We start from the raw sequence: 25537 nt of genomic DNA, 5'->3' as shown, positions 1-25537 counted from the left end.
AGCTGCAGGACGGGCAAACCTGACTCATCTCCATATGCCCCAGCTTAGGCATCGAGCCCTAGCTTGGGGGATGAGGCTGAGGCTGTGGTCCGTAGACAGGCTTCTTAGACTTCCAGCAGCTGACTGCTCTGTTCTCATTGGCGCTGGTGGAGCAGTGATGGGAGGCCTACACTCTCACAACTTTCACCTCCTCACCCCCAAGACAGAGGACGGGTTCTTGGAGGGGTGGGGGAGGGGAGGAATCACCAGTGCTTTGAAAGCGGGTCTTTCTCAGGGCCAGCACAGATGAGGGTTCTTTGTTGGGGCAAGTGGGTTACAGCCAGCTTTCCCATGTCCTGCCATGTTCTTGCTCTGCCCTTGGTCCTGTTGGCACAAGCCTGCCCACCTTCCTGTCACCTAATCTATCCCTGCTCTCCCCACCTTCAGGACTGGTCCAAGGCCGGCCCATATGACCAGCCAGTGGCAACCACTCTACAGCGGAGGAAGGACCGAGTAGAGCATCTGAGGGAAGCGGAAGTGGGCCCAGGAAGCGGGGGCTATCCCAGCACTGGCGGGGAAGAGACACCTCGACCCAGGATGTCCCCTGCAACTATTGCAGCTAAGGTACGCCGTCCCTTTAGGGGGCGCCATTGGTCAGAGCAACCTACCTATCCTCCTCTCAACGGATTGGGAGCCTGGAGTTTTCCCATGCTCACTCGGCTTCTCCCTGGCTCTCCTTTTCTTTACCTTGAGCTAAGTGATCAGTACACAAAGGCATGGGAGGTAGCCCTCAATAAGAACATTCGGACATCTGGTAACCAGTGGTGTGAGCAAGAAGTCAGGGGGGGATTTAGAAAGAGGAAACAGCAATGGAAGACGTTCCTTTTATCTCAATGATCAACCTTTTTTTCCTCCTTTCTACCTCCTCCCTCCCTGCCACCCACGGCCCCCCAAGAAGCCACTCTCATAACTAATGAGCAGAACCAAGCAAGCGAATTTCCACATTGGCCATATCCAAAAAAATTGGTCACGTCTCAATCTCCACCTTAGTCCTTCCCTGCTCTGTCAAGAAGTAGGTAGCAGGCTTCATCATTGGTCCCCTGGAATCATGGTTGATCATTACACTGATCAGAATTCACTGGACTTTCAAAATTGTACATTTTTATAGTGTTGATGTTAAAGTATAAATTGTTCTCCTGATTCTTCTCACTCCACTCTGCATCAGTTCCTACAAGTCTTCCCAAGTTTCTCTGAAACCATTCCTTACATCATTTCCTACAGCAGAGTAGTATTCCATTATATTCCTTTGACCAAATTTATTCAGCCATCCTCCAATTGATGGGTACCTCCCAAATTTTAAATGCCTGGGTCTATTTGTCCCTTTATTTATTTATTTATTCGTTTGTTTGTTTATTTTTTCGGGTCAATGAAGATTAAGCTATCTGCCCAGGGTCACACAGCTAGTAAGTGTCAAGTGTCTGAAGCCAGATTTGAACTCAGGTCCTCCTGAATCCAGGGCCGGTGCTTTATCCACTGCACCACCTCGCTTCCCCTGTTTGTCCCTTTAAAGGAACAGAGGAAGAACTCTACCTAACTGGAGCTAAGGAGAAATATTTTAGTTTTCAAGGCTAGGGATGGAGGGAGGGGAGGGAGAGGGACCATGCCACAAGTATAGATGCACACTCTGTGACCAGAGTGTAGGAGGTCAAAGATGTGGCTGGGAAGGGGCAGCTAGGTGGTGCAGTGGATAGAACGCGGGCCCTGGATTCAGGAGGACCTGAGTTCAAATCCGGCCTCAGACACTTAACAATTACTAGCTGTGTGACCCTGGGCAAGTCACTTAACCCTAATTGCCTTACCCCCCCCCCAAAAAAAAGATGTGGCTGGGGGTGGAGGGTGGGGTGTAGGCATGACCAGACTTAGGGATACAATACCTACAGGTAAGGGCAGGTTGGCCCACCTTCTGGCTTCTGGCTTTGTCTTGACTGGCCTACCTTTTCAGCATGGCGAGGAGGTCTCTCCAGCTGCCAGTGACCTGGCCATGGTGCTGACCCGTGGCCTGAGCCTTGAGCACCAGAAGAGCAGCCGGGACTCCCTGCAATATTCAAGTGGCTACAGCACACAAACCACCACCCCATCCTGCTCAGAGGACACCATCCCCTCTCAAGGTACTGCTCTGGGGCCACTGATGGGGCTCAGCATGGCAGGCAGAGGACAGACTGCATGCTCTAGCTAAGAGCGGGCAGTGTTTATCTAGCTCCTCAAAGTTTACTAAGCACTTTACAAACAACAACCCTGGGAAGTGGGTGCTATTATTAATCCTCATTTTACAGGTGAGTAAACTGAGGTGAATAGAAGTTGGGTCAGTCAAAAAAACATTTATTAAAACACCTACTGGGGGCAGCTAGATGGCGCAGTGGTTAAAGCACCGGCCCTGGATTCAGGAGTACCTGAGTTCAAATCTGGCCTCAGACACTTGACACTTACTAGCTGTGTGACCCTGGGCAAGTCACTTAACCCCCATTGCCTGCAAAAAAAAAACACCTACTATGTGCCAGACACCATGATAAGCACTGGGGATACAAAAAAAGCAAAAAACTGTCTCTTCCTTTATGGAGCATAAAGGGGAGTGACTTGCCCAAGGTCACAGAGGAAGCAAATGGTAGCGAAGGGCTTTGACTCTAAATCTAATACATTTTCCACTAAGCCACTGGATTCAAATCTTGGTCCTGCTGCGACTTTAGGCAAGTCGTTTGGTCTCCGTTTCTTCATCTGGAAAATGGGAAGCTCAGATTAGTAATAATCTCTAAAATCCCTTCCAGTGTTAAATCCACAGTCATATAAGGCAGAGAGGTTCTGAACCTTTTTTGTGTGTGTGCCATAGACTCTTTGGCAGGGTCTGGTGAAGTCTATGGCCTCCTTCTCACACTATTTTTGTTTTTGTTTTTCACATGATTATTTTTTTTTTTTTGCGGGGCAATGGGAGTTAAGTGACTTGCCCAGGGTCACACAGCTAGTAAGTGTTAAGTGTCTGAGGCTGGATTTGAACTCAGGTACTCCTGACTCCAGGGCCAGCGCTTTAATCACTGCGCCATCTAGCTGCCCCCACATGATTATTTTTAAGTGCACAAAACAAAATACATAGGATTACAGAGGAAAATTATTATATATTAAAAGGCAGTTATCAGAATTTTCCGAAAACAAATTCATGGACCCCAGATTAAGAACTCCAATTATAAGAAATATTTGGAGTGGTTGCTTTCTGAAGTACAAACCCAAATCACAGATGGGGAGAGGGTCAGGACCATGGCTTGGGAAGAATGCGATTCACAAGGCCCTCCCTGCTCCATCCATTCCCATCTTCCTGTATTCTCTGCATAAAAAAAAAAAAAGGAGTCCAGCTTTGGTTGGGGGAGAGGAGCTATGGAGAGTGTAGCAAGAAGGGGGTGGGCTCTATCTCTTCTGTGTAAAGCCCCAGATGGTCAGGAGGTGAAATATTCCTAGTAGCAGGTCCACAACATAGCATCTAATGCTGAAAAGCTTCAAGCCTATTCTAGTACTTGTTGGGATGGGTGGAATGAAGAAGCTTGTGATTGGGTTTGGGGTGTCTTTAGCACCTAGGACAGTGACTCCCTTCCCAGGTGTGCTCACATGCTGTCTCTCATGGGTGACCCAGGTTCAGATTATGACTGCTACTCTGTGAACGGGGACGTGGAAGGCGAGGGGCAGAGTGAGTTCGACAAGTCTTCCACCATCCCCCGAAACAGCAACATTGCCCAGAATTACCGCCGGATGATCCAGACCAAGCGACCAGCTTCCACGGCTGGATTGCCAACAGGCATGGCGTTGCCTTCAGGTGCCCCACCTGGCGTAGCCACCATCCGACGCACCCCCTCCACCAAGCCTTCGGTGCGCCGCACTCTCTCGAATGCCGGCCCCATTCCCATCCGCCCACCTATCGTCCCAGTTAAGACCCCAACGGTGCCCGATTCACCTGGCTACACAGGCCCCACCCGGGTGGGCAGTGAGGAGTGTGTCTTCTATGCCGATGATGCTTCCTCTCCCCATGCACCTGATTTTGCTAAGGCCTCCCCAAAACGGCTGAGTCTCCCCAACACTGCATGGGGCAGCACCTCGCTGGAGGTGGCCAACTACCCAGGAGCAGGACAGTCTCTCTCAGCTGAGGAAGCTGAGGAGGAGCAGCAGCAGCTGGCAGCCAATCGCCATAGCCTGGTAGAGAAGATTGGGGAGCTGGTGGCAGGTGCCCATGCCCTGGGAGAGGGGCAGTTTCCCTTTCCCACCACCTTATCCAGCACCTCAGGGGAAGAGACGCCTATCCCACCCCCCGCCGCTTCGAGTGACCCTCCGGCCGAAGACATGCTGGTGGCCATCCGTCGTGGGGTACGGCTTCGAAGGACCATCACCAATGACAGATCTGCTCCCCGCATCTTGTGATGTCGCTGCCACCTCCCCTGCCTCCCAAGTGAGGGAGCCTTCAGGGTCCAGACAGAGCAGCTGGGGCCACATGAGAGAGGAGTTAGGAGAGAAAAACAATTGGGAGCCACGTTAAATAAAAAAGAAAAACGAGAAAGGAGAGAAAAAGAAAAGTTAAAAAAAAAGTACAAGGCAAAGCCACTTTATGGATAGAGACACAGATTTTAGATTTAAAAATTTAAACGAGAAAAAAAACAAAAACTTCTTTAACAAACCTTGGAAACAATGGAAAGCCATTAGGTCTTGAACTCTTCTGGAGTCTCTTTTATACTTCGTCTCCTCCCTCTGTTCCCTTCTCTTCTCCTCATCTCCTTGCCAGCCCTTGCCTTTTGCACATCTTGCCCCTCCCTAGTGAGTGGTGGGGAAAGGTGTCCCTGGCCAGCCACGAGTCAGGGAAGATGCCCAGCCCAGGCCTGGGCTCAGTAGCTCCACAGCTCACCCAACACACACACACACACACACACACACACACACACACACACACACACACACACCCTCCTACAAAAGAAGGAAATGACTCAGTGGTCTTTCTCGAACTCTGTTCTGTTCGTCATCTCGTCCTCCAGCTGGGGCACTGGGACCTCGCTTGAGACGCTGCTTGGTTCCTCTCAATCTTGTTCTTGCCACTCTCCTTTGTTCTTTCCTTCCTTCTCAATGTCTCTGCTCTCTGAATTAGCCGTGATGGTAGGAAAGGGAGAATTTGAGGCCAGTAGTGCTTCAGAGAGTCACGGGGTCTGCCAGCCGAGGTCTTTTTACTTCATTTGAGGGAGAAGTAAGGCTGGGCAAGGCCCATCAGGAGGCTGCAGGGCCTCACTTAGGAGTCGCCGGGAGTCAACCCTGACCTTGGCCTTGGTGATAGTTGAGGCCTCTGTAGCAATAGGCAGTATGGTCTCAGGAGCAGAAACCCCTGGCACCAGGGCTGTCAGAGATGTGAGTCCTTAGTGTTGTAGGGTCTGTTCTAGTCCACACCTTCCTGCCGCTCATGGGATGTATTGGTGGGCACAGGTAGTAAATTCTGGTGGGGAAGGTGGGAGACTTGTAGGAGCTGAGGAAAACACTGGGAAAGGAAGAGCGTTGTCCAGAGTGCTGTGTGGAGAGACTTGGCCCGTGGAGTGATTGGGCTTGGCAGCGGCTCCAAGGGTCTGACTTGAGCACCTTGTGACAGTAACTCTGGTGGCACTTTTTGGGTCAGTTTCAGCTATCCTGTCACCCCAACCCAAGACTTGGGGCCAGGGGCTAGAGCTGTACAGGGGGCATGTGTGTAGGGAGGGGGTGGGGATTATTTTGTTAATATAATAATAAAGTGAAGGCGACAATACCTGGGTGAAGATTGTGTGTGTGTGTGTGTGTGTGTGTGTGTGTGTGTGTGTGTGTGTATGGGAGGCATGGCTGTGTGAGTGTGTGTTGGTGAGTGTGTGTGTGTGTGTGCGTGTGTGTGTGTGCTGTGCACACGCAGGTGACAGAAGCAGCTGAATTGTAGCCGTATGGGTCTTTGACAGGAAAAGGGAAGTTGTATTTGTTGTTAGAAAGCCATGGAGTGGCTGATATTCTCTCTCCAGTGTCTGGAGTTTGGCCCAAATGGTCGGATGGGCCTGGGGGTTTAAGCTATAGACCCCCGTGTGGCCCATGGCAGGGTTAGGGCACTGAGGGAGGCAGGAGACAAGGGGGGGCGATTATTAAAAATTGGCTTTGACCCTCTGGCAACAGAGGAGATGCCATCCGTGAAGACCCCCGTCCCATCCACCGGCTCTAGCCTTCCAAGCCTGTGCCAGGAAGGGGGTGTCCTTGTCTGCCCCCATACAGTGCCAAAAGGTATGCCCTATTCTAGGGCAGGGGTAGGGGCTCGGGCCGTGGAGAGAGTGGCTGACTACAAAAGCTTCATTCTCTCGTCCCTCCCTCTGTTCCACCACTCCACAGTCTAAACAGGGTAAAAAGCACGTGAGATTAAGGCAAGAGGAGTGGTTCTTGTGCCTGAGAGGCAAGTGTCAAAGGGGACAAAAAGGACTTGGGCTCCAGACCCATCGTCACCGCCACCACCATCTCCTGGAGACGGTGTGATCAGGGGGCTTGGGAAAGCTGGGTTTTTCCTGCAGTGTCCTTTGCCTTAGGAACCCAAAGACATCTTCCTTGTGCCATAAGATAAAGGGGTCTCTGGATTCATGGCAGGAAAACCACTTTCACCTGAATTCCCTCCCCTTTTCCATTAGGCACGTCAAATGACATTATCTATGTTGGGGGCACATTTTCTCAGGCTTCACGGTCTCAAGAGCCACCCGAAGCATTTCTGAGCTAGAAAGTGTGAGGGTAGAGAGGGAGCCTGCACCAGGCTGAGGCCCATGGATGGCTCAGCTTATGGGAGGGCTCTGAGGCCAGAGGTTGAGCGGTGGTGGGCGCCGAGTGGCATGTACTGAAGATGGCAAGGGGACAGAGAGCAAAGGCTGCTCCTTGGGGCAGAGTAGCCAGTTCAGAAAGCGTTGGGCAGGAGTGTGTTGCGATGGGCCTGGCATTTTCACATGTAAGCTGATGGTTTGCGGTGGTGTGGGGGTGTGGGACGTGCTGAGGGTTTGCAGCCAGTGAGTGTGGTTGGGGTGGGAAGGGGTGGGGTAGTGTGTGTGCTGGGGGAGGGAGGGTGTAGAGGAGCAGTTTTTGGTGTAAAATGATGGGAAGTATAAGGAGTCCCTCTCCCTCTGTGCCTCCCCTTTTCCCCCTTGCTCCCTTATATGCCAGGAAAGTCATTTGACTGCTCTTCAGGGACTTCAGGGGGGTCTGTTCAGTCAGGGGATCTTTGCTATAGCCTGTGTAAAGGTCCCAGCCCCAGCTCCCAACTATGGGTCTAAATGTGCTGGACAAGGGATACTCTGACCCACTGCCAGTGAGGACATGTGAGAGCTTTCCACTCTCACCCATTCTCCCTCTTAACCAATAGGGTTAGGGGTGGCTCACTCCATGGCTGTGGGGCAGAATTTTCCCCCTGTGCAAATTTTACTGAACAATAGGGGATTCCAGCTCTGACCTTGGCCTTGCGTTACTTTACTACCTTGGATTCCCTCTTTTGGGTGTTCCATGCAAGCAGAGAAAAGATATACCCGTGGCCATCCCATTGCTTTTCACCAAAACGTCCAGGGATGCTCTCGTCCCTTGGTTAGAGACAATGGGAGCCTCCTGTAAGGCTTCGGGTAAGGGCTCTGCTGGGAGGGCTGGCAAGATACTAGACAGAATGAATGCTCTTTCCTCATCTGCTTCTCCTAATCTTGCTCTTTGGCCTCTCCCAGGCAGGGATAAGAAAGGCTCTTTCTTCCAGAAGGAAGAGAAAAGGCCCCCGTCACCCTCTGCATGCCTTGCTTTCCTGAAGTGATAAGGGAGGACAAGATGGAGGAGAAGACCATGGGAGGGAAAAATGAGGAGCAGGAGGGAATCAGGAAAGTCCCAAGGCCTTTGAGGATGCCCCCAAATCCTCTTCCCTAGGCCGAGCCCATCATCTCCCCACTGCCCCTGGAAGCACCCCTGGTGTTGTATATAGAGCTCCAATTCTGCCCTTGTTTGTGGGCCCTAGCCCAGCCCTGTCCCGTCATTAGTAATTAGTAATAACCACGTAGGCCCCGGCCCGCCAGCCCTCTCTGACCGGAGCCAACAATACCGCCACATAGACAATTTTTTTGTGTGTGTAGTTTGGGGATTTGTTTGGTTTTATTTTTCATTTTGTATAGAAAAAAATCCCTTTCAAAAGTGTCTTTCGACTGACGTAACTTTTCTGGTGCTGTTGTTAACCTGTTTCTTTTTTTAATTTATTTCCCCTTTTGTCCCATTCTCTTGTCTTCCCTTTGGCTCCCCTTTCCTCACCTGCTCCCCGACCCCTCCACCCAGCCATCGTTTCCTTTCTTTTCGTTGGTTTGTTTGTTGGACTTTGGATAAATTATCCTCCTCCCCTCCTGCCCCGCCATGATCCAGCCCTTGAGTTGAATAGTCACTGCTACAAGTAACAAACGCACTGTGAACACTCCAGTATTAATAAAAGCTGTACTGTAATTAACGAATGCCTCTGCGACTCCTGCCTGGCTTCCTGTTACTCAGCTGCTCTCGCCTCTACCCACCCCCCTTCTTCCCTCTTACTCCTTTCTGCGCCTTCCTCTAGGAAGATGGACGCTTGCTTGGCCCTGGCTTCCTGGTTTCACGCTCTCCACTCCCACGTGAGGCATAGTGTTGGCTCATTGTGGGGGGACTACATGAGTCTAAAGCACCCAGGTAGAAAACAATCGGAGCCATCCAAAAAAGGGGTGGATTGTCTCAGAGGACCTCACAGCAGAGCCGGGATGACCACCTATGGGGTGGTCACGAAATCTGGCCAAGGCTAATACCACTCATGCCAGTTCCATCCCAGCATTACCTGCTGCTTGCTGCTTTTATGAAAAAGGTAGAGCTAGGTCTAGGGGGGGAGGGAATCATCCTCATTTTCTGGGTTTCTGGGGCTGATGGCTCTCTCTGCAATGTCCAAAGGCATCTGAAGTGGATAGATAAAGTATTTATTCAGTGCTTACTATGCATCAGCTAAGGGGCAGCTAGGTGGCACAGTGAATAGAGCACTGGTCCTGAAGTTAGGAGGACCTGAGTTCAAAGATCACCTCACTTACTAGCTGTGTGATCCTGAGCAAGTCACTTAACCCCAATTGCTTTAAACATCTGGGGCCATCTTCAGTCGTCCTGACTAGATAGATAGATAGATAGATAGATAGATAGATAGATAGATAGATAGATAGATAGATAGATAGATAGATAGATAGATAGATAGATAGATAGATAGATAGATAGATAGATAGATAGATAGATAGAAAATCTTGCCACTGGACCCAGATGGTTCTGGAGGAGAGAGTGAGTTGGTGATTTTGCATAGCCCTCCCCCACTTAAAATCCAATTCAGTGCAAGTCATGACATCATCCCAACTTCATGGTCCTCTTAGAGAACAAAGAACAACCAACTATGTATCAGACACTGCTAAACGTTGGGGATACACACACACAAGATACAAGAAACAAGACAGCTCCTGACCTTGAGATCTTGACACTCTAATGGGAGACTATATAAAGGGGTGCTAGAAAGGGGGAGGAGATATTAGTACAGAGGCCTGGAGAGGGAGGAGCCTGGTTGCCCTGTTCCTGGCTAGATAAGACAAACATTGGGGGAGCTGGGCAGGAAGAAGACCAGAAGTGGACTGCTGGCATTTCTAGGAGAGGATGGCCAAGATGCTGAGGGGGCTTTCAGTCCACATCATATAAGATCAGTTGAAGGAACTAGACATGTTTAGCCTGGAGAAGAAAAAAAAACCAACTTGGCATTGAGGGACCCAGGGGAGGAGAAAGAAGTTACAAAGAACATCACAGACAGTTTCAGGTATTTGGAAAGGCTCTGGTGGGAAAGGGACCAGGCTTTCTCTGCCTAGCCCCAGAGGTCAGAAAAAGGAACAACTCATTAGTGGCTGCAGAGAGGCAGGTGTTGGCCCTCAGTAAGGAAAGGCCTAACCTCTAGAGTTGTCCAAAAGTGGAATGGGCCCAGAACAAGAAAAGAGCTTCTCTCAGCATCTTTAACAAAGGGACACAAAGATGCACAGATTGTCATTTATTTAATAAATAAGCATTTATTAATCGCCCGCTGTGTGCCAGGCACTGTTAAGCACTGAGGATACAGAGAAGCAAAAGACAGTCCCTGCCCTCAAGGAGCTCACAATCTGACAAGAGAGACAAGAAGCAAACAGGTATGTACACACACACTATATACAGGATAAATAGAAAATAATTTAAATTCAATTAAAATGGAAACAAATAGGAAATAAATAAAAGAGGGAAGAAACTAGAATTAAGAGAGGTTGGGAAAGGCTTCCTGTAGAGTAGGTGGGGGTAGTTGGATCTTAAAGGATTCCAGGGAAAGCAGCAGGTGCAGACAAGGAGAGCATCGAACGTAGGGGGACAACCAAAGAAAATGCCGAGAGCTAAAAGGTGGAGTGCCGAAGTCATGGAACAACCAGGTGAGTGTCACCAGATAGAAAGGCATATGTTCAGGAGTCAGGAATAAGAAGACTAGAAAGGAATAGGGAGCTAGGTTATGAAGGGCTTTGAATGCCAGAGGATTTTGTATTTGTTCTTAGATGTAATAGGGCTGAAAAAAAAAAAAGAGAAGTAATAGGGATGGATAAAGCACCAGCCCTGGATTCAGGAGGACCTGAGTTCAAATCCAACCTTAGACACTTGATACTTATTAACTGTGTGACCCTGGTCAAGTCACTTAACCCTCATTGCCCTGCCAAAAAAAAGTAATAGGGAGCCACTGGAGTTTATTTTGGCGGGGGGGGCGGGGAGTGTATGACCTGTGCTTTAGGGAAATTCATTTGGTGACTCAATGAAGGAAAGATTGGAGTGAGGGAGAGATGTGAGGCAACAGACCTACCTGAAGCTATTGCAATAGTCCAGGCATGAGGTGATGAGGATTTGCACCAGAGTGGTGGCCATGTCAGAGGAGAGAAGAGGGACATATTTGAGAGATGATACAAAGGTGAAATTGACAGACCTTGGCAACAAGCTTGGATATTGGGGGGGACGGGTAGTGAGAGATAGTGAGGAGTCCAGGGTGATTCCTAGGTTGTAAGCCCAAGGGACTGAGAGCATGGTGCTGCCTTCAACAGTAATAAGGAAACTAGAATCTCAGACACTTGACACTTACTAGATGTGTGACCCTGGGCAAGTCACTTAACCCTCATTGCCCTGCAAAAAAAAAAAAATTTAAATAAGGAAACTAGAAGAGAATTTAGGGTTGTTATAGACACACTGAGTTTAAGATGTCTATTGTACACCCAGTTTGAAATGGGTGTACAAGCAGTTAGAGATGGGAGATTGGAGGTCAGGAGACACTGGGGCAAGATAGGTAGTTTAGAGATTCATTGGCATAGATGATAATTAAATCCAGGGGAGTCGATGAGATCACCATGTAAAGTAGTAGAGAGGGAGAAGAGAAGGGGAGGCTAGGATAGAACTCTGTGGGACACCTACTACAGTCAGAAGGTGGGATCTGCTGGAGGACCTAGCAAAGGAGATGGAAGAGGGATCAGATAGGTAGGAGAACCCGGAGAGATGGGAGTATTGAGGAGGAAAGAGCAATTGTTATTGTCAAAGGCCACAGAGAGAAGTCGAGGAGAATCGGGGTTTGGCCATTAGAAGATCATTGGTAACTTCGGAGAGAGCAGCAACTCTGTGAGGAAATAAGGTTGGAAGCTGAATTGTAAGGGGTTAACAGAGCACGAGGAGAGGGAGGGGAGGTGCCTCTGGGAGACAGCCTTTCTGAGGAATTTCACTAAAAAGGGCAGAAGAATTAGAGGATGAAAGTTAGCAGGGTGGAAGGATTGAGTGAGGGTTTTTTCAGGATGGAGGAGATGGGAGGGAGCATGTTTGTAGGCAGTAGGAAATGAGCCAGTAGAAAGAGGGAGATTCGAAATAAGAGTGGGGGTGACTGAGTCTGCTGGAGGAGACGGAATGGGATAAGATCACTTACAATAGAGACCCTAGTAGGAGTAAGACCAATCCATCATGTGGACGTAGGGACAGAAGGCATATGAGTGAGGGGAGAGGAGGAAGATAAACAGCCTCGATCTTTCCTGCAGAATATGAGGCAAGGGGGCAGCTAGGTGGTGCAGGGGATAGGGCACTGGCCCTGGATTCAGGAGGATCTGAGTTCAAATCCAACCTCAGACACTTGACATTTACTAGCTGTATGACCCTGGGCAAGTCACTTAATCCCAATTGCCTCACCAAAAAAAAGAATATGAGGCAGGGGCCTCTGCTGAGAGGGGGAGGGGCTCCATGGGGGGTTTGAGGAAAGAAGAGCTTAGACTAGATGATATTTGTGACACACATTCAGAACAGTGCCTGACACACAGCAGACACTTAAATGCTTGTCGCTTTCTTCCTCTGCTTGGCAGCCTTGTCTCTCCTCTGCTCGGGGTTTTCTGGAGCCCTTGGGGTGGGGGCTGGGGGTCCCCATCCATAGGAGAGAATGGGGATCAGGCTTTCCACTCCAAATGGGAACATTTGGACAAATGGGCCAACTTCCAAGGGGAGAACTAAGGGTGTAACCCCACACACTAGCAGTCACCTCTAAACCCCAAGCAGATGGATATGACCCAACCCCTCCCCCAATGCCGAGCAAAGTTGAGCCTTCAGGAAGGCTCTTCTGTCCCTCCCAAGTCTGTCTGCACCTGCTGTGAGCATCTTCTTGTCCTACTTAAGTAAAAAAAAAAAAGTTAGGGCAGGAGAAAGTGAAAGACATTGGGCGGGGCTAGAGGCCAGACCTTGGTAAGTAGAGAAAACATGGTGACCCCAGAGATTACCCTGGGACTGGAGTCAGAGGACTCAGATTCAAATCCCGCCTATCATTTAACAACCCATGTGGCCTTGGGAAACACTTTTAAGCTTTCTGGGCCTCAGTTTCCCCATTTGCAAAATAAAAGGGTTGCTAGTGGGTGACTCTTCTAGCTCTAAGTCTCTGATCATAGAACAGAGAAAAAACCCTCCTCTCCTCCCCAGCGGCTGACACACACAACCAAAAGAGGCTCTGAGGGAGAGCAGCATCACACCGGGCTCGGCTGCCTCATTTGGGTAAACACAAAGTCACAAATCAAATCAAATGAAAAACGAGTATTTAATAGAAAAAAATTAAAGAAATGGAAAAGAATCAGCGTGGCAAGACATGGCATTTTAATGCACCCCACTCCTCCTCCCCAGTCCCCAGGCTGTTGTCTCCAGTGGGCTCCGCTCCTAACCCCCCACCCCCACACGAAAATGCAGCCCGCCAGAGCCCTTCCTCAAAGCCTGATGGACAAGGGGAGCAGCAGCCCCAGGAGCTGAGGAGGCGCTCCTCCCTGGTCCTCCTGGGAGCGATCATCAGGGAATGGGGGCTCTCAAAGAGGAGGGGGCCCTCAGTTTTTCTCCATTCCCAGAACTTCCCCCCCACCACCCCCAACCAGGGCCAAAGGGCATTCCACGGGCCTGCAGAAAGCTGGCCCGCTGAAGGAATACAGCACTCCCTTCAGTTTATAGAATGCGGTTTTCTCTCTCTGGGGGAGAGCCTCCAAACTGCCCAGGGTGTCATTCTCGCAGGAGGGAATCTTTTAGCTCTCTCACCTCAAGTGAGACTAGCTCTCCTGGAGCAACACCCGAGGCCACCAGCTCAGCAGAGCATGCTGGCCGGTTGGTGCAAGCGGCTTGCTCCCTCTCCTTCCCTCTCAGTAATAGCCCTAGACTTTCCCAGCATTCTTTGGCCCTGAAGAGTTCAAAGCACTTGGACAACATTCCCCTTCCTGCTTTTGGCCTCTGCCCTTGAAAGGGAGTCAGGTGGCCGGGATGGGTCTGATTTTTACTGAAACTGAAGGCACGGACTCAGCCGGGAGGTGATTTGGGGTCCACTCCCCCATCAGCCACCATCGACTGCACACTCTGCGCCACTCCCACCCCACTAGCCATTCCTGGAGGAAGCTGCCCCAGCTCTCCTGGGGCCCTACTCAGCTCTCTTGGTACTGAGAAGCCCCTCATCTCTTCTATCACGCACCAGCAGGGGTCTGGGACCTAATTCCCAACCATGAGGATGAGGGCTCAAGCAGACAAGGTGGGTCAGGCCTGTTCCAAAGGCAGAGCCCTCTGCCCTGTCTCCTGGAGCCCATGGGAGGGGGCTGAGACCTGCCTGCACCAGCTCCAGTCACTAAGGGTTTCTGAGGCAAAAGGAGAAATAGGAAGAGAGACACCAGGCTTGTGGAGAGAAGTGAGGGAGAAGGCAATGGAGTGCTTCTCTGACCCGAGGTTTCCTCATTAGGAAGAGGGTCTCCTTCTCGGAGCTGCTCCACAAGGGACTATTCCCAGGATAGGAATGGGGGTGGGGGAGGGGGCTTCCAAGGGCCTCCCTCCCAAATGCCGAGGTGAGAATTGCAGGCCTGAGACGCTTGAGAGGTTGGGCCCAAGCAGTCCCCACTGGGCTCCAGAGGAGAGTCAAGGGCAGAAGGGCTTGCTCAGGGTATAAAGCGATCTTCCCCCAGCTTCGCCTGCCTTTGGGGGTCAGCCTCGACCTGGGGGGGCCTCAGCTCTCTCTCCCCGACCAGAGGCGTTTGGGCTTGTGAAGGACGGTACAGAAGAGCGGCTGGGCCGGCACACTGTGGAGGAGGCTGGTGGCTGTGAGGCTGAGCCTGGGGGACGATGCAGTCTTCCCAATTTCGGATGTTGCTCTCTTTACCTGTGAGAGGAGACAGGAATCAGGGGACCTTAGTTCAAATCCCACTTCTCTCCTGATGTATGTGCCCTGGGCAAGTCACCTAACCTCAGTGATGGCACCTGAACTCCAATGTCACTTCCAGTCTCTCCAGGCCTCAGTTTCTTCATCTCTAGAATGGGAGGGGGCATCATCAGATGATCACCTCTAAATCCACCCTCCAAGGAAAGCCACTCTTCCCATCTCCAGTCCATAAAAAGATGTCACTATAACTAACGCACTGGGAACCTGCTTGAAATGATGCAAATCTCCCCCAGGTGAGTACCATCTCTTGAGACATACACAAGAGAGAGTCAAAAAATCGTGAAGAGTTGGAAGAGTAGCTAAGTTATACTTAAAAAGGAACACTCATTAATAACTACAATGATGGGGCAGCTAGGTGGCACAGTGGATAGAGCACCAGCCCTGGAGTCAGGAGTACCTGAGTTGAAATCTGGCCTCAGACACTTGACACTTACTAGCTGTGTGACCCTGGGCAAGTCACTTAACTCCCACTGACCCGCCCAAAAAAAAAAAATCCCTTCCTAAACCAAAAGCAAGTGTCCAGGCCCCCTGCCCCCAGTTTCTTTTTCTCCAAGCTCAACATCCCTAGTTCCCCAGTTCAATCTAAGGAAGCACAGAATACCCATGTGGAACATGGCCGGGGGGAGGGGGGGGAGGACGCATGTCAGCACTGAATGGACCCTGACCCGGGTCCAGACCCTCCCACAGCACCTTGAAGAGGCCCATCCTCTTCCTCTTCCTCCCTCCCATTCTCCCAGGCTCCCCCCCGCCATCCTTACAGCACAAGCAGTAAAGTAGATCCATAACTTTGTAGCAATTGTCAAGAAGTGCCTTCGGCTTCACCAGCTTCCGGTCCTTGCCTGAGTTTGCAAGAGTCAAGATTGTCTCCACCCGGGGGTCCACTTGCAGGTCCTAGAAGACAAACACGCTGAACCGTCGAGACCTCTCGGAGACCATCGGACAGCAGAAAGGACAGGGATATTTAACCCAGAGACCAGCAATCAACTGCTCTTCACAGAATCACAGAAGCTCAGGGCAGCAGGAGACCTCAGAGACATTTGGCCCAACTCCTCTCCTATAATAAGCTTAGAAAGGAGGCAGAATCAAAATGGCAGAGGAGCAGGAAACCATGCAACTGACAGCCTCCTCCATACAAGCCCAACAGGTGACCATCCAGTCACTGCTTGAAGGTCTCAAATGACAGGAAACCCACTACCTTCCAAGGTGGATTATCCCACTCTGGGATAGTTCTCTGGTTAGTCAGTTTTTCCCTTACATCCAGCCTAAATTGTCCCCTGCAACCTCCACCCACTGTTTCTAGTATTGTCCTCTGGGGCCAAATCTAATGCCCTTTCCATGTGGCAGCTCTTCAAAGGGTTTATCTTGGACACAGACACCCTTCTCTTCTCCAGAAAAAACATTTCCAATCCCTTCAATCAGTCCTAATATAGCATGAACCTTCTGCCATCTTTGTAGCCCTCCTCCAGACCCTCCCCAGCTTATCGATGTCCATCCTAGAAATAAATGCAATACTTCAGGTGTCTGGCACACAGTAGGTGTTTAAATGTTTATTGACTGACAGGTGTGGTTGGACTAGAGCAGAGTACAGCATGATTGCTGCCTCCCTCACCCTAGGCACTGATCCCCTCTTAATGTCACCACCTAAGGCTCCATTAGCTTTCTTGGAGAGATGAAAGTTATTTCTATGTAGCTCCAAAGAGCAAAACCAAGGCCAACAGGAGATAGATTTTAGCTCATTATGAAAGAACATTCTAAGTATATCTTATTACGGCAGCAGTGGGCAGCACCGCCCCACCCTACAGGAATGTTCCAGCAGATGAGGCCAGATGCCAGGGTGGTGGTAGGGTATAGAGGAGAGGGGTTCTTACCCTGGGGTTCATTAACCTTTTAAAAAAATAGTTTGATAAGTATTTCAATTTCACTGGTTTCCTTTGTAATTCTACGTATTTTATTTTATGCACTTAACAACATTATTCTGAGAAAGGTGGCCTCTACATAAGACAATTAAGAACCCCTAGCATGGAGGGAAAAGCACCGGGTTTACAATGAATGAGAAGACAAAGGTTTAATATCCGACATTCTATTGAATTGTGTGACACTGGGCAAATCACTTCCCCTTTCTCAGCCTCAGTTTACTCATATATAAAATGAAAGGGTTAAACTAGGTGATATAAGAGTGATTAAAGATCCTTCCTGCTCTAAATCCTTTGATTGACTGGGGGTGGGAAGTTTCCAACTCCCTAGTTTCCTTAAGGTCGTAGCTCTGGAACTGAAAGGAACCTCAGAGGCTACTGAAATCCAACCCCCTCATTTTACATATGAGGAAACTGAGGCTTGGGGAATTTAAGTGAGGGATATAACAAGAGGGACATGAGATTTAGTCTCTCCACTCAAGGGACTTCAAGACTAGTTGGGGAAACAAGATAGATGTGAAAGAATCAGAGTGTGAGGCAACCTAGATGGGACAGATACTAAATGCTTTAAAATCTGGGAGAAGGAAGAGATCGATGTGGGCTGGGGAAGCAGAGAAAGCCTTCATGGAGGAGGTGGAATGTGAGCAGAGCTTTGAAGAATGAACAGAATATATATAAGCACAAAACAGGGCAGAGAGAATCATTGGCCAAGGCGAGAGGACCTGAGCAAAAGTGCGGAGGCATGAATGAACAAGGTATCTTGAGGGAGAGGGAGAAGAGCAAGATAGATAAGGAAGTGATACAAACATGGAAACATGAGATCTATTTCCCAATAGATAAATGATCAAAGAATGTTAACAAAGTTTTTAAGAGGAGGAATACTATCAACAACCATATGAAAGCTAGCTCCAAATTACTAATACTAAGCAACATGCACACTAAAACAGTTCTGAGGATTTGCCTCATATCCATCATATAGACAAAGATGAAAATGGAAAATGTTAGAGGGACTCTAGGAAAACAGATGCAGTCACACTACTGCACTGGTGATAAAGCTGTAAATGGATCCAACTCTTTTGGAAAATAATTTGGATTTATTCTAGCAAAGTCACAAAATTATACATACCCCCTGACCAATACCACTTCCTAAGCATGATGAATGATAAAAAGAAGGGTCTCTATATACACTAAATATTTATAAGGATACTTTTGTGGTAGCAAATTAGAGACAAAGGAGGAGCCCATCAACTGGGGAATAAGTGAATAAATTAAGGAAAAGGAGCACATGGAATATTATTGTGCCATTAGAAATGAGACAGGGGGCAGCTAGGTGGCACAGTGGATAGAGCACCAGCCCTGAAGTCAGAAGGACCTAAGTTCAAATCCAACCTCAGACACTTGACACTTTACTAGCTGTGTAACCCTTGGCAAGTCACTTAACCCAAACTGCCTCACCAAAAAAAAAAAATTTTTTTTTAAGAATTAAAAAAAAAAAAAAGAAATGAGAGGCAGCCTCAGAATCCAAAAGCTTTCAGGGTCATGTCCTATCTCTGACAATCTTGGCTGGCTATGACCAGGGGCAACTCGCTTAACCTCTCAGTGTTCTAAGTTACTCTCTGGCCCCCTAAATTATAGAGAAAGTATAGAACTTCATTGGGAGAGCAAATTTCTCCTCAGGAATTCCCTAAACTGATAAAACCACAAAACCCCTGAAAATCATGAAGAATTCAGGGAAACTTGGGAAGACTTGTATGAAGAGAGAAGTTAAGTAGAACCAGAGGAAAAAATTACACATAGACCAAAATGACGTAAAGGAAAACAACAGTGAAAAACAGTCATACTCTGCTCAATGACAGGATCACTCATGACTCCCAAAGATTGCCTAAGAAGCAGTCTCCCCGACTTGTTGGAAAAGAGGTGGTGGATTCCATATTCAGAATGAAGTATTTATCATCAGATATGACCAATGTGGTAATTTGCTTTGCTTCACTGTAATTCTGTTATCAATGAGGTGTTAAAAGACACTGAAAAGTGCCGACAGTATTTTTTTTTTAAGTATCAAAAACACATTTTGTTCTGTAGTGATGTGCTAAAGAAAGTGAGAATACTGCCTTAAGTAAACAAAGAATTCCAAGTAGAATCCCCTCCCTAGTGATATGGAAACTAATGATGTGAAAAATACTCCCCCACCCCTTGACAAGAGGACAAGCCATCCAAGTACCTTCCTGCCACAACCTTTGTACCAACCTGCCATCCTGTGATGCCAAAGAGAGATAGGCATGATTCGTTCTCCTAAAGCCTTTCTCCAACTGACTTCCCAGTCTTATGGGCATGCTTCTGAGAGCTGCTTACCAGCCAAATTGCAATCACCAAAAGCTGGGAGCGTTACCCTCCCTCGGGAGAACATCAGAGGAACAAAATAGGACCAGGCTATTGCCAGGATGAGCTGACCCATGTCCAAGTCCCTGACTCTCTCAGAAAGAATCCGAAGGGCTTGAAAGTGCTGGATTTCAGCCCGTGTCAGCTGTCAGGAACCAGCTTCTCCTTGGTCTGGAAGCTCTGGGGGGGGGGGGGGTGGCTGGTCCAGCAGGGATTCTGGGAGAAAATGGTCCCAAGGGTTGACTGACTTTATAGAGCCCCAGGCATGGCCAGGGCATCAGATGCAAAGAAGACAGTGAACGGGGCCACCTCAACATTAGAGATGTTTGTGAAGCTGAGGGAAATCTTTCTTTAAGGAAAATTTCCCCTGGTGCCTACCCCACCCTGGCTTCATTACTTTTCCTCCTACGTGCCCAAAATATTAAACTAAAGAAAAATTCCAGCAGCTGCATTTGCCAGGAAATTGAACCCTGCCTGCCACATAGCGGGTGAGGGCTGTGAAATGAAACCGCCGATCCTCCAGGCACTAGCACAGCTAGCTGCTAAATGGCCTGCAAAAAAATCTTTTCCTTTTTCTCCCCAGGCTCCATGACTCCCTCATACACCTGTTTGTTTTCCCTATTTAACTGCACCCCGTGGTTCCCTAATTGGTATTCTAAAGCCCTCTCCTGCCCAGATGCTGGTAAGAAACCATCAGGTTCCTTGAGTTTCCAAGCTGTGACCTTTCAAGTTCACAGTTGACTCTGTCCTGAGGCAGGAGCAGATGAAGGCACAGAAAAAAAGGCCACTGAATCTCCTAGGGGGCTCAATATAACCAGGAAGGGGAGTGGTTGTCAAGTCAACAAGCCTTTATTAGGCACTTCCTATGGCCCAGCTCTGTACTAGGTGATAAGGACACAAATTCAAGTCAAAAAGACAGAAGGAAAGATGACACATGAGAGGTGTGTGCATTGAGAACAAAGAGAAGAGGGGATATGGAGAGACTTTTGAGAACAGAGAATGTGTATACCTTATGTTTCCGTAGTAAACTACCTTTTTCAAAGTACTTTCACATATAGCATATCATTCCATCCTCATGACAATTCTATGAGGTAGGTGGGGGAGGTTTTACCCAACTGCCCCTATTCTGTAGCTGAAGAAACTGAGGCTGAGGAAGATTAAGGGACTTTGGAAGCTAGTTAGTGATGGAGCTAGGAGTCAAATATAGGCTTTTTGGCGGCTGGTCCAAAGTTCTTCCCACTGTCTCTACCTGCCTCACATATACCAAGAGTTCATCTTTGAATTCCCATCCCTATTATTCTTCCTAATCATTTTATTTTTCCTTCTCCTTTTGCTTGCATACAGCAGGGCCTTCGATGCCCATGGCATATACCTAGCTGCCTCCTGCCATACAGCCCCAATTTAATGCTTCCTGTGCCCTGGGTTAGCTGGGGTCACCGCTGACCCCTTCTCTCCAACCATCTGGCAAAAGGGAGAGGAAGAAAGACTGGGAGAGAGTAATTTACCACTGCAATTTCCCGGACATAGACCAGAAGTTCATATATTTCCTTAATATAATTCCAGGATGGGTGATCTTCCAATAGAACATTCTGGATGATCTCCATAGTGTTGCAGTTCAGTGAGGCCCACAGGTACCGCAGATTTGGCTGACTCAGCTCTGCCTGCTGCTGCAATGAACCAAGGAAAACACAGTGAAAAAGCCTGAAAACTTAAAATTATGGAAACATGAGTTATTTGTGTCATCATCATTATCACAACTATAACTTGGCTTAGATCATGCCCTTCCAATCAATCAACAAGCCTTTATTAAACATCTATTATGTACCAGGCTCCCCCTCTAGCCAATGGGGAGAAAGGATGGGGAGAGCGAGGGCAGGGAGGAAAGAGAAAAATCAACACAGGTTGCCGCGTTATTTAAGTTTCTTGTACATGGTTTTAATACCTAGCTGTTATTTCAGGTGGCTAATAAATTACATGACTATTATTTGGAGGATGGAGGTGGAGGGGAAAAGTTAGAGAGTTTTCCATTTTGGACAATTTCTGAGTATATGCCGGAGCATACCCACTGGACTACAACTGAACCCAGTAAGAATGTTAATGAGAAGATGCGCCTTTTGAAGGCAGTGTGGTTATTATTCCTTGTCAACATTGCTACTAGCTCAGCATTAGTCCTGCATCCACACCAAACACTGCTTCACTAAAACTGATGAGCCTTCCAGGGACCACAGGCCTTCACGTCCCCACCCTGAACCCTCTCAGATGTGTGTTCAGGGAACAGAGCACAAGATTCCAAATATCACTGTCATACCTTCCCACTCATATAAGGATTTCTTTCCTAGCCATTTTCTGAGACTTCCACAAACTCATTCTCTCAAAGCAGGGAGGCATGAGTAAAAAACATGTGTGAAAAAAAAAAAACAGAAAAAAAACCACATGTGCCTGGACACGGAAGTTGTTAATTAAATATTTATTGAACTGTATTAGAAAAAAACTAGAAGAAATGCCCACATACTTAAAGCTGACATTGTCCTAAAGGGTCTGTCCAATGCTAAGGGATGTTTAATGTCTCCACCATTATCCTCTTCCTTGTCTGGCTTCCATAGATTGGTATAAGTTTCCACAACCTCAGTTTTAATACAGAAAAGCACACTTATATTTACAAGACACAAAGTTCACCTTCCCTCCATTCTAGGTGCCCAGCCTAACTGCAAGTAATCTACACTTGGGTAAGGTATGATGCCTCTGACCCATAAGAATATCCCATCCCCATACAAAGTGAGGAGGGCCTGATAAATTCACTTTCCACAGGGCTCCTAGGGGCCACCTTTTAAGGGATGGAGCAGCTGAGAAAGCTCCTACTGCAGGGCTATGATCAAGAGGCAATGATTGGGGGGCAGCTAGGTAGCACAGTGGATAGAGCACCGGCCCTGGAGTCAGGAGGACCTGAGTTTGGATCCGGCCTCAGACACTTAACACTAGCTGTGTGACCCTGGGCAAGTCACTTAACCCCAATTGCCTCACTTAAAAAAAAAAAAAGAGGCAATGATTGGGCTACAGGAACTTACGTAGAGATACTGAGACTTCAGTGAGGCATATGACAGACTCTCTCCTGATATCTTTGTGAACAAGATGTAGGTTGGCTGATAGTTTGATGAATTCAGAATTCAGATACATCACTAGATGTACAGAGCAGTAATTAATGTGTCAGTGTCAAAGGAGAGGGTCATCTTTAGTGGAGGGTTCCATTAATCTGTCCTTGTCCCTGTGCTGTTCAACATGAGTCAGTAACTTGGTTGAAGAAAAAGATGTCATAATTATTAAATTAGTTCAACACACAAAGCTGGGAAGTTTAGCTAACAATGGATGACAAAGTCAGGATTCAAAAAGATCTTGACAAAGTTGGGCCAAATCTAAATGGAAAAAAGGTAATGGGAATAAATACAAAGTCTAACAGTTGGGTTCAAAATTCAATTGCACAGGTACAGCTGTGTTAGGGCTTGTGATAATTTTTGATTTAATTTTCTTATTGCCATTTACTTAAGATACACAAGTCATACATAATTAGCTAGAGCCTGTAGAATCAAACCGAAACATTGAATTCAGTGTCAATAATTAGCTTGCAAATTCCAGCTATGACACCAGTGTTTACTGACTAGTTTATTATTTTACCTGATATAGTTCTCTCTTTCCACTATCTGTTCTTTGATGTATATAAATCACTACCTTCCTCTTTCTGACTTCTATAAAATTCCAACATGCCTATCCTGCCCCTGTAACTAAAACTAAGATTTCTGAAACTGCTGCTCATAGCTCACTGATTTTTGTATACAGGGAGTCCATACTCTGAGAATATAATAAACTGTTTTTTTTCGTGCATCTTCATGTTGATAGTATGATTGGGGGGCAGCTAGGTGGTGCAGTGGATAAAGCCCCAGCCCTGGATTCAGGAGGACCTGAGTTCAAATCCAGCCTCAGACACTTGATACTCATTAGCTGTGTGACTCTGGTCAAGTCACTTAACCGCCATTGACTCCCTATCATCTCCAGCTTCAAATGTAACATCCTGTTTGTTTATTTGTTTTTGCAGGGCAATGGGTGTTAAGTGACTTGCCCAGGGTCACACAACCAGTTAGTGTCAAGTGTCTGAGACCGGATTTGAACTCAGGTCCTCCTGAATCCAGGGCTGGTGTTTTATCCACTGCAGCGCCACCTAGCTGCCCCCTAAAATCCTCTGTTTGGTACTGAAAGTCTGTCCTGCTTCCCTCCTACCTTTCCTACCTCCCTCCAATATATACTGCAATAGTCTTGTTGTTCCTCACACAAGACACTCGGTACATTATCTCTGGCTGGAACACCAAGCCTGGAATGCTCTTCTTTCCTCCTCTCTACTTCCTGGCCATCTTGGCTTCCTGTAAGTTCCAGATAAAAATCCTACCTTCTACAAGAAGCCTTTCCTTAGGGGCAGCTAGGTGGCTCAGTGGATAAAGCACTGGCCCTGGATTCAGAAGGACCCAAGTTTAAATCTGGCCTCAGACACTTAACAATTACTAGCTGTGTGACCCTGGGCAAGTCACTTAACCCCAACTGCCTCACCAAAAAAAAAAAAAAAAAGAAGAAGCTTTTTCTGGTCCCCCATAAAGGTAGTGTCTTCCCTCAGGGATTCTCTCCTGTTTAGCCTGTCTAGATCTTGTTTGTGTGTCATTATTTGCATGCTGTCAAACCCCCCCCCCCCGCATTGTGAGCCCCTCAAGTCTTTCTTTGTATGCCCAGTACTTAGCATAGCACCAGACACATAGTAGGTGCTTAATAAATGTTTGTTGACTTGATGCCCAGAATTGTTTTGATGCTGACAAGTTGGAGAGCTCCAGTTAATGTAGGTTACTTGGTCTGCTGTGAGACAAGTGTGGTCAGCACAGCTTCCTTGGGGATTAGGTCTGATGGAAAAATGACACATCTCTGAGCCTCACTGAGTTTTTCCTTAGCCTGCCTCAAAGATATAAACAGCAGAGTTGCAAGCAAATGTGGATTGAAACAGCCGATTTGGGACAGCTTGCGGGGTTATATCTTTTTTGGGGGGGGGAGGGGGGAGGCAATTGGGGTTAAGTGACTTGCCCAGGGTCACACAGCTGGTATTAAGTGTCTGAGGTTGGATTTGAACTCAGGTCCTTCTGACTCCAGGGCCAGTGTTCTATCCACCGTGCCACCTAGCTGCCCCTAGGGGTTATATCTAACAAACCTTTATTGAACACCTGTTACATGCCAGGAATTATGCTAGGTGTTGAGGATGCAAAGATGACAAAAATGGCATTGTCTCTGTCCAGTGGGAACTTATGATGCTGCCCTGATTGGTTGGGAAATATGAGGCTTTGGATACCCTGCCTCTCCATCGCCACAGTCTAGCTGTAGGATCTTATGTTCTAAAAAAGGAGAACTGCCAGATTTTTAGATACCCCAGAGAAAACCAAGGTGATAAAAGCCAAGTGGCAAATAACCCTGTATTCCCTGCAATGTGAATGGGCTCATGGGAAAATGAGCTTCTTACCAGCCTGGTGATGTTGGCCAATCTGAACACTCCCTCGTAGGGCACACTGATCCTGTAATCAATGGGGAAGTAGTGTTTCTGCGGACACAAGGAGGAAATACAAGGTGAGAAGCATTCAAGCAACTACTATGTGCTGGGGCACTATGCTTAGGGGGCTAGGGATTTAAAAAAAATACAGGGACAGTGATTTCACTGATATAGGTAAGAAATTTTAACTTTTACAGATATAAAATAGCAACTTCTATTCTGCTTATGTAATCTTTGAAAATTTTAATTAATTTTTTTTCCAATGAACAAAAATCTGTTTTGTCCCTTCCACCCCTCTCCCAGTGAAAACAAAAAAAAAAAAGGAAAACTAAAATCTTTGTAACATCTATGTACAGACAAGCCAAACAAATTCAAGCATAAGCCATGTCCCAGAGCATATGACCCCCTCTGCCCCCTGACTCCAGTATCTCGCTGTTGAGAGGTACATGGCACATTTCATCACAGGTCCTCTGGAGACGTGGGTGGTCCTTGGCATTGAGCAGAGTTCCTTTCTTTCAAAGTTGTTTCTCCACTATTGTTGCCTTGTACCAAAGCTCATACCATTTTAGACACTCCACGACTAGCATAGGGTCACACAATCAGCATGAGTCAAAGGCAGGAGCGGACTCAGGTTTCCCTGACTCAGAGGACAATCCTCTCCCCACTACAACACGCTGCCTTCCTCTCTAAGCTACAAAGACAAAAATGAAACAAGCCCTATGCTCAGGGACTTACATTCTTTGGGGATAAACAACATTTATGACACTAAATAAATATAAAATATATGAAGTACAGAGAATTTAATGTTGTGGGAGGAGGCTGGAGAAAAGGGTACCTTTTTTTTTTTTTTTTTTTAGTGAGGCAACTGGGGTTAAGTGACTT

General features: G+C 47.7%; 2 protein-coding genes across 14 annotated transcripts in view; one reads left to right on the top strand and one right to left on the bottom strand.

Annotated features, from left to right (window-relative positions):
* The window catches only part of MTSS2 (MTSS I-BAR domain containing 2), a 40949-nt gene extending 32442 nt beyond the window's left edge, over positions 1 to 8507 (top strand). For all 7 annotated transcript variants that reach the window (XM_043983108.1, XM_043983103.1, XM_043983102.1 and 4 more), the window contains 3 exons: positions 427 to 603; positions 1982 to 2147; positions 3656 to 8507. In XM_043983108.1, coding sequence (XP_043839043.1) covers positions 427 to 603; positions 1982 to 2147; positions 3656 to 4434 — 1122 coding nt within the window. In that variant the 3' untranslated portion in view covers positions 4435 to 8507. The remainder of the gene's footprint in view (positions 1 to 426; positions 604 to 1981; positions 2148 to 3655) is intronic.
* Positions 8508 to 13134: 4627 nt separating this feature from the next.
* Positions 13135 to 25537, bottom strand: part of IL34 (interleukin 34) — a 64250-nt gene continuing 51847 nt past the window's right edge. For 6 of the 7 annotated variants that reach the window (XM_043985879.1, XM_043985880.1, XM_043985881.1 and 3 more), the window contains 4 exons: positions 24629 to 24706; positions 20592 to 20753; positions 15553 to 15685; positions 13135 to 14734 (listed from right to left, as the gene is read on the bottom strand). In XM_043985879.1, coding sequence (XP_043841814.1) covers positions 14514 to 14734; positions 15553 to 15685; positions 20592 to 20753; positions 24629 to 24706 — 594 coding nt within the window. In that variant the 3' untranslated portion in view covers positions 13135 to 14513. The remainder of the gene's footprint in view (positions 14735 to 15552; positions 15686 to 20591; positions 20754 to 24628; positions 24707 to 25537) is intronic. The other variant, XM_043985884.1, reaches the window with a different exon arrangement.

This window comes from Dromiciops gliroides, chromosome 2 (assembly GCF_019393635.1).
Source record: "Dromiciops gliroides isolate mDroGli1 chromosome 2, mDroGli1.pri, whole genome shotgun sequence".
NCBI lineage: Eukaryota > Metazoa > Chordata > Mammalia > Microbiotheria > Microbiotheriidae > Dromiciops > Dromiciops gliroides.
Note: the sequence above shows the minus strand (reverse complement) of the source record. Positions and strands in the feature narration are given on the sequence as shown.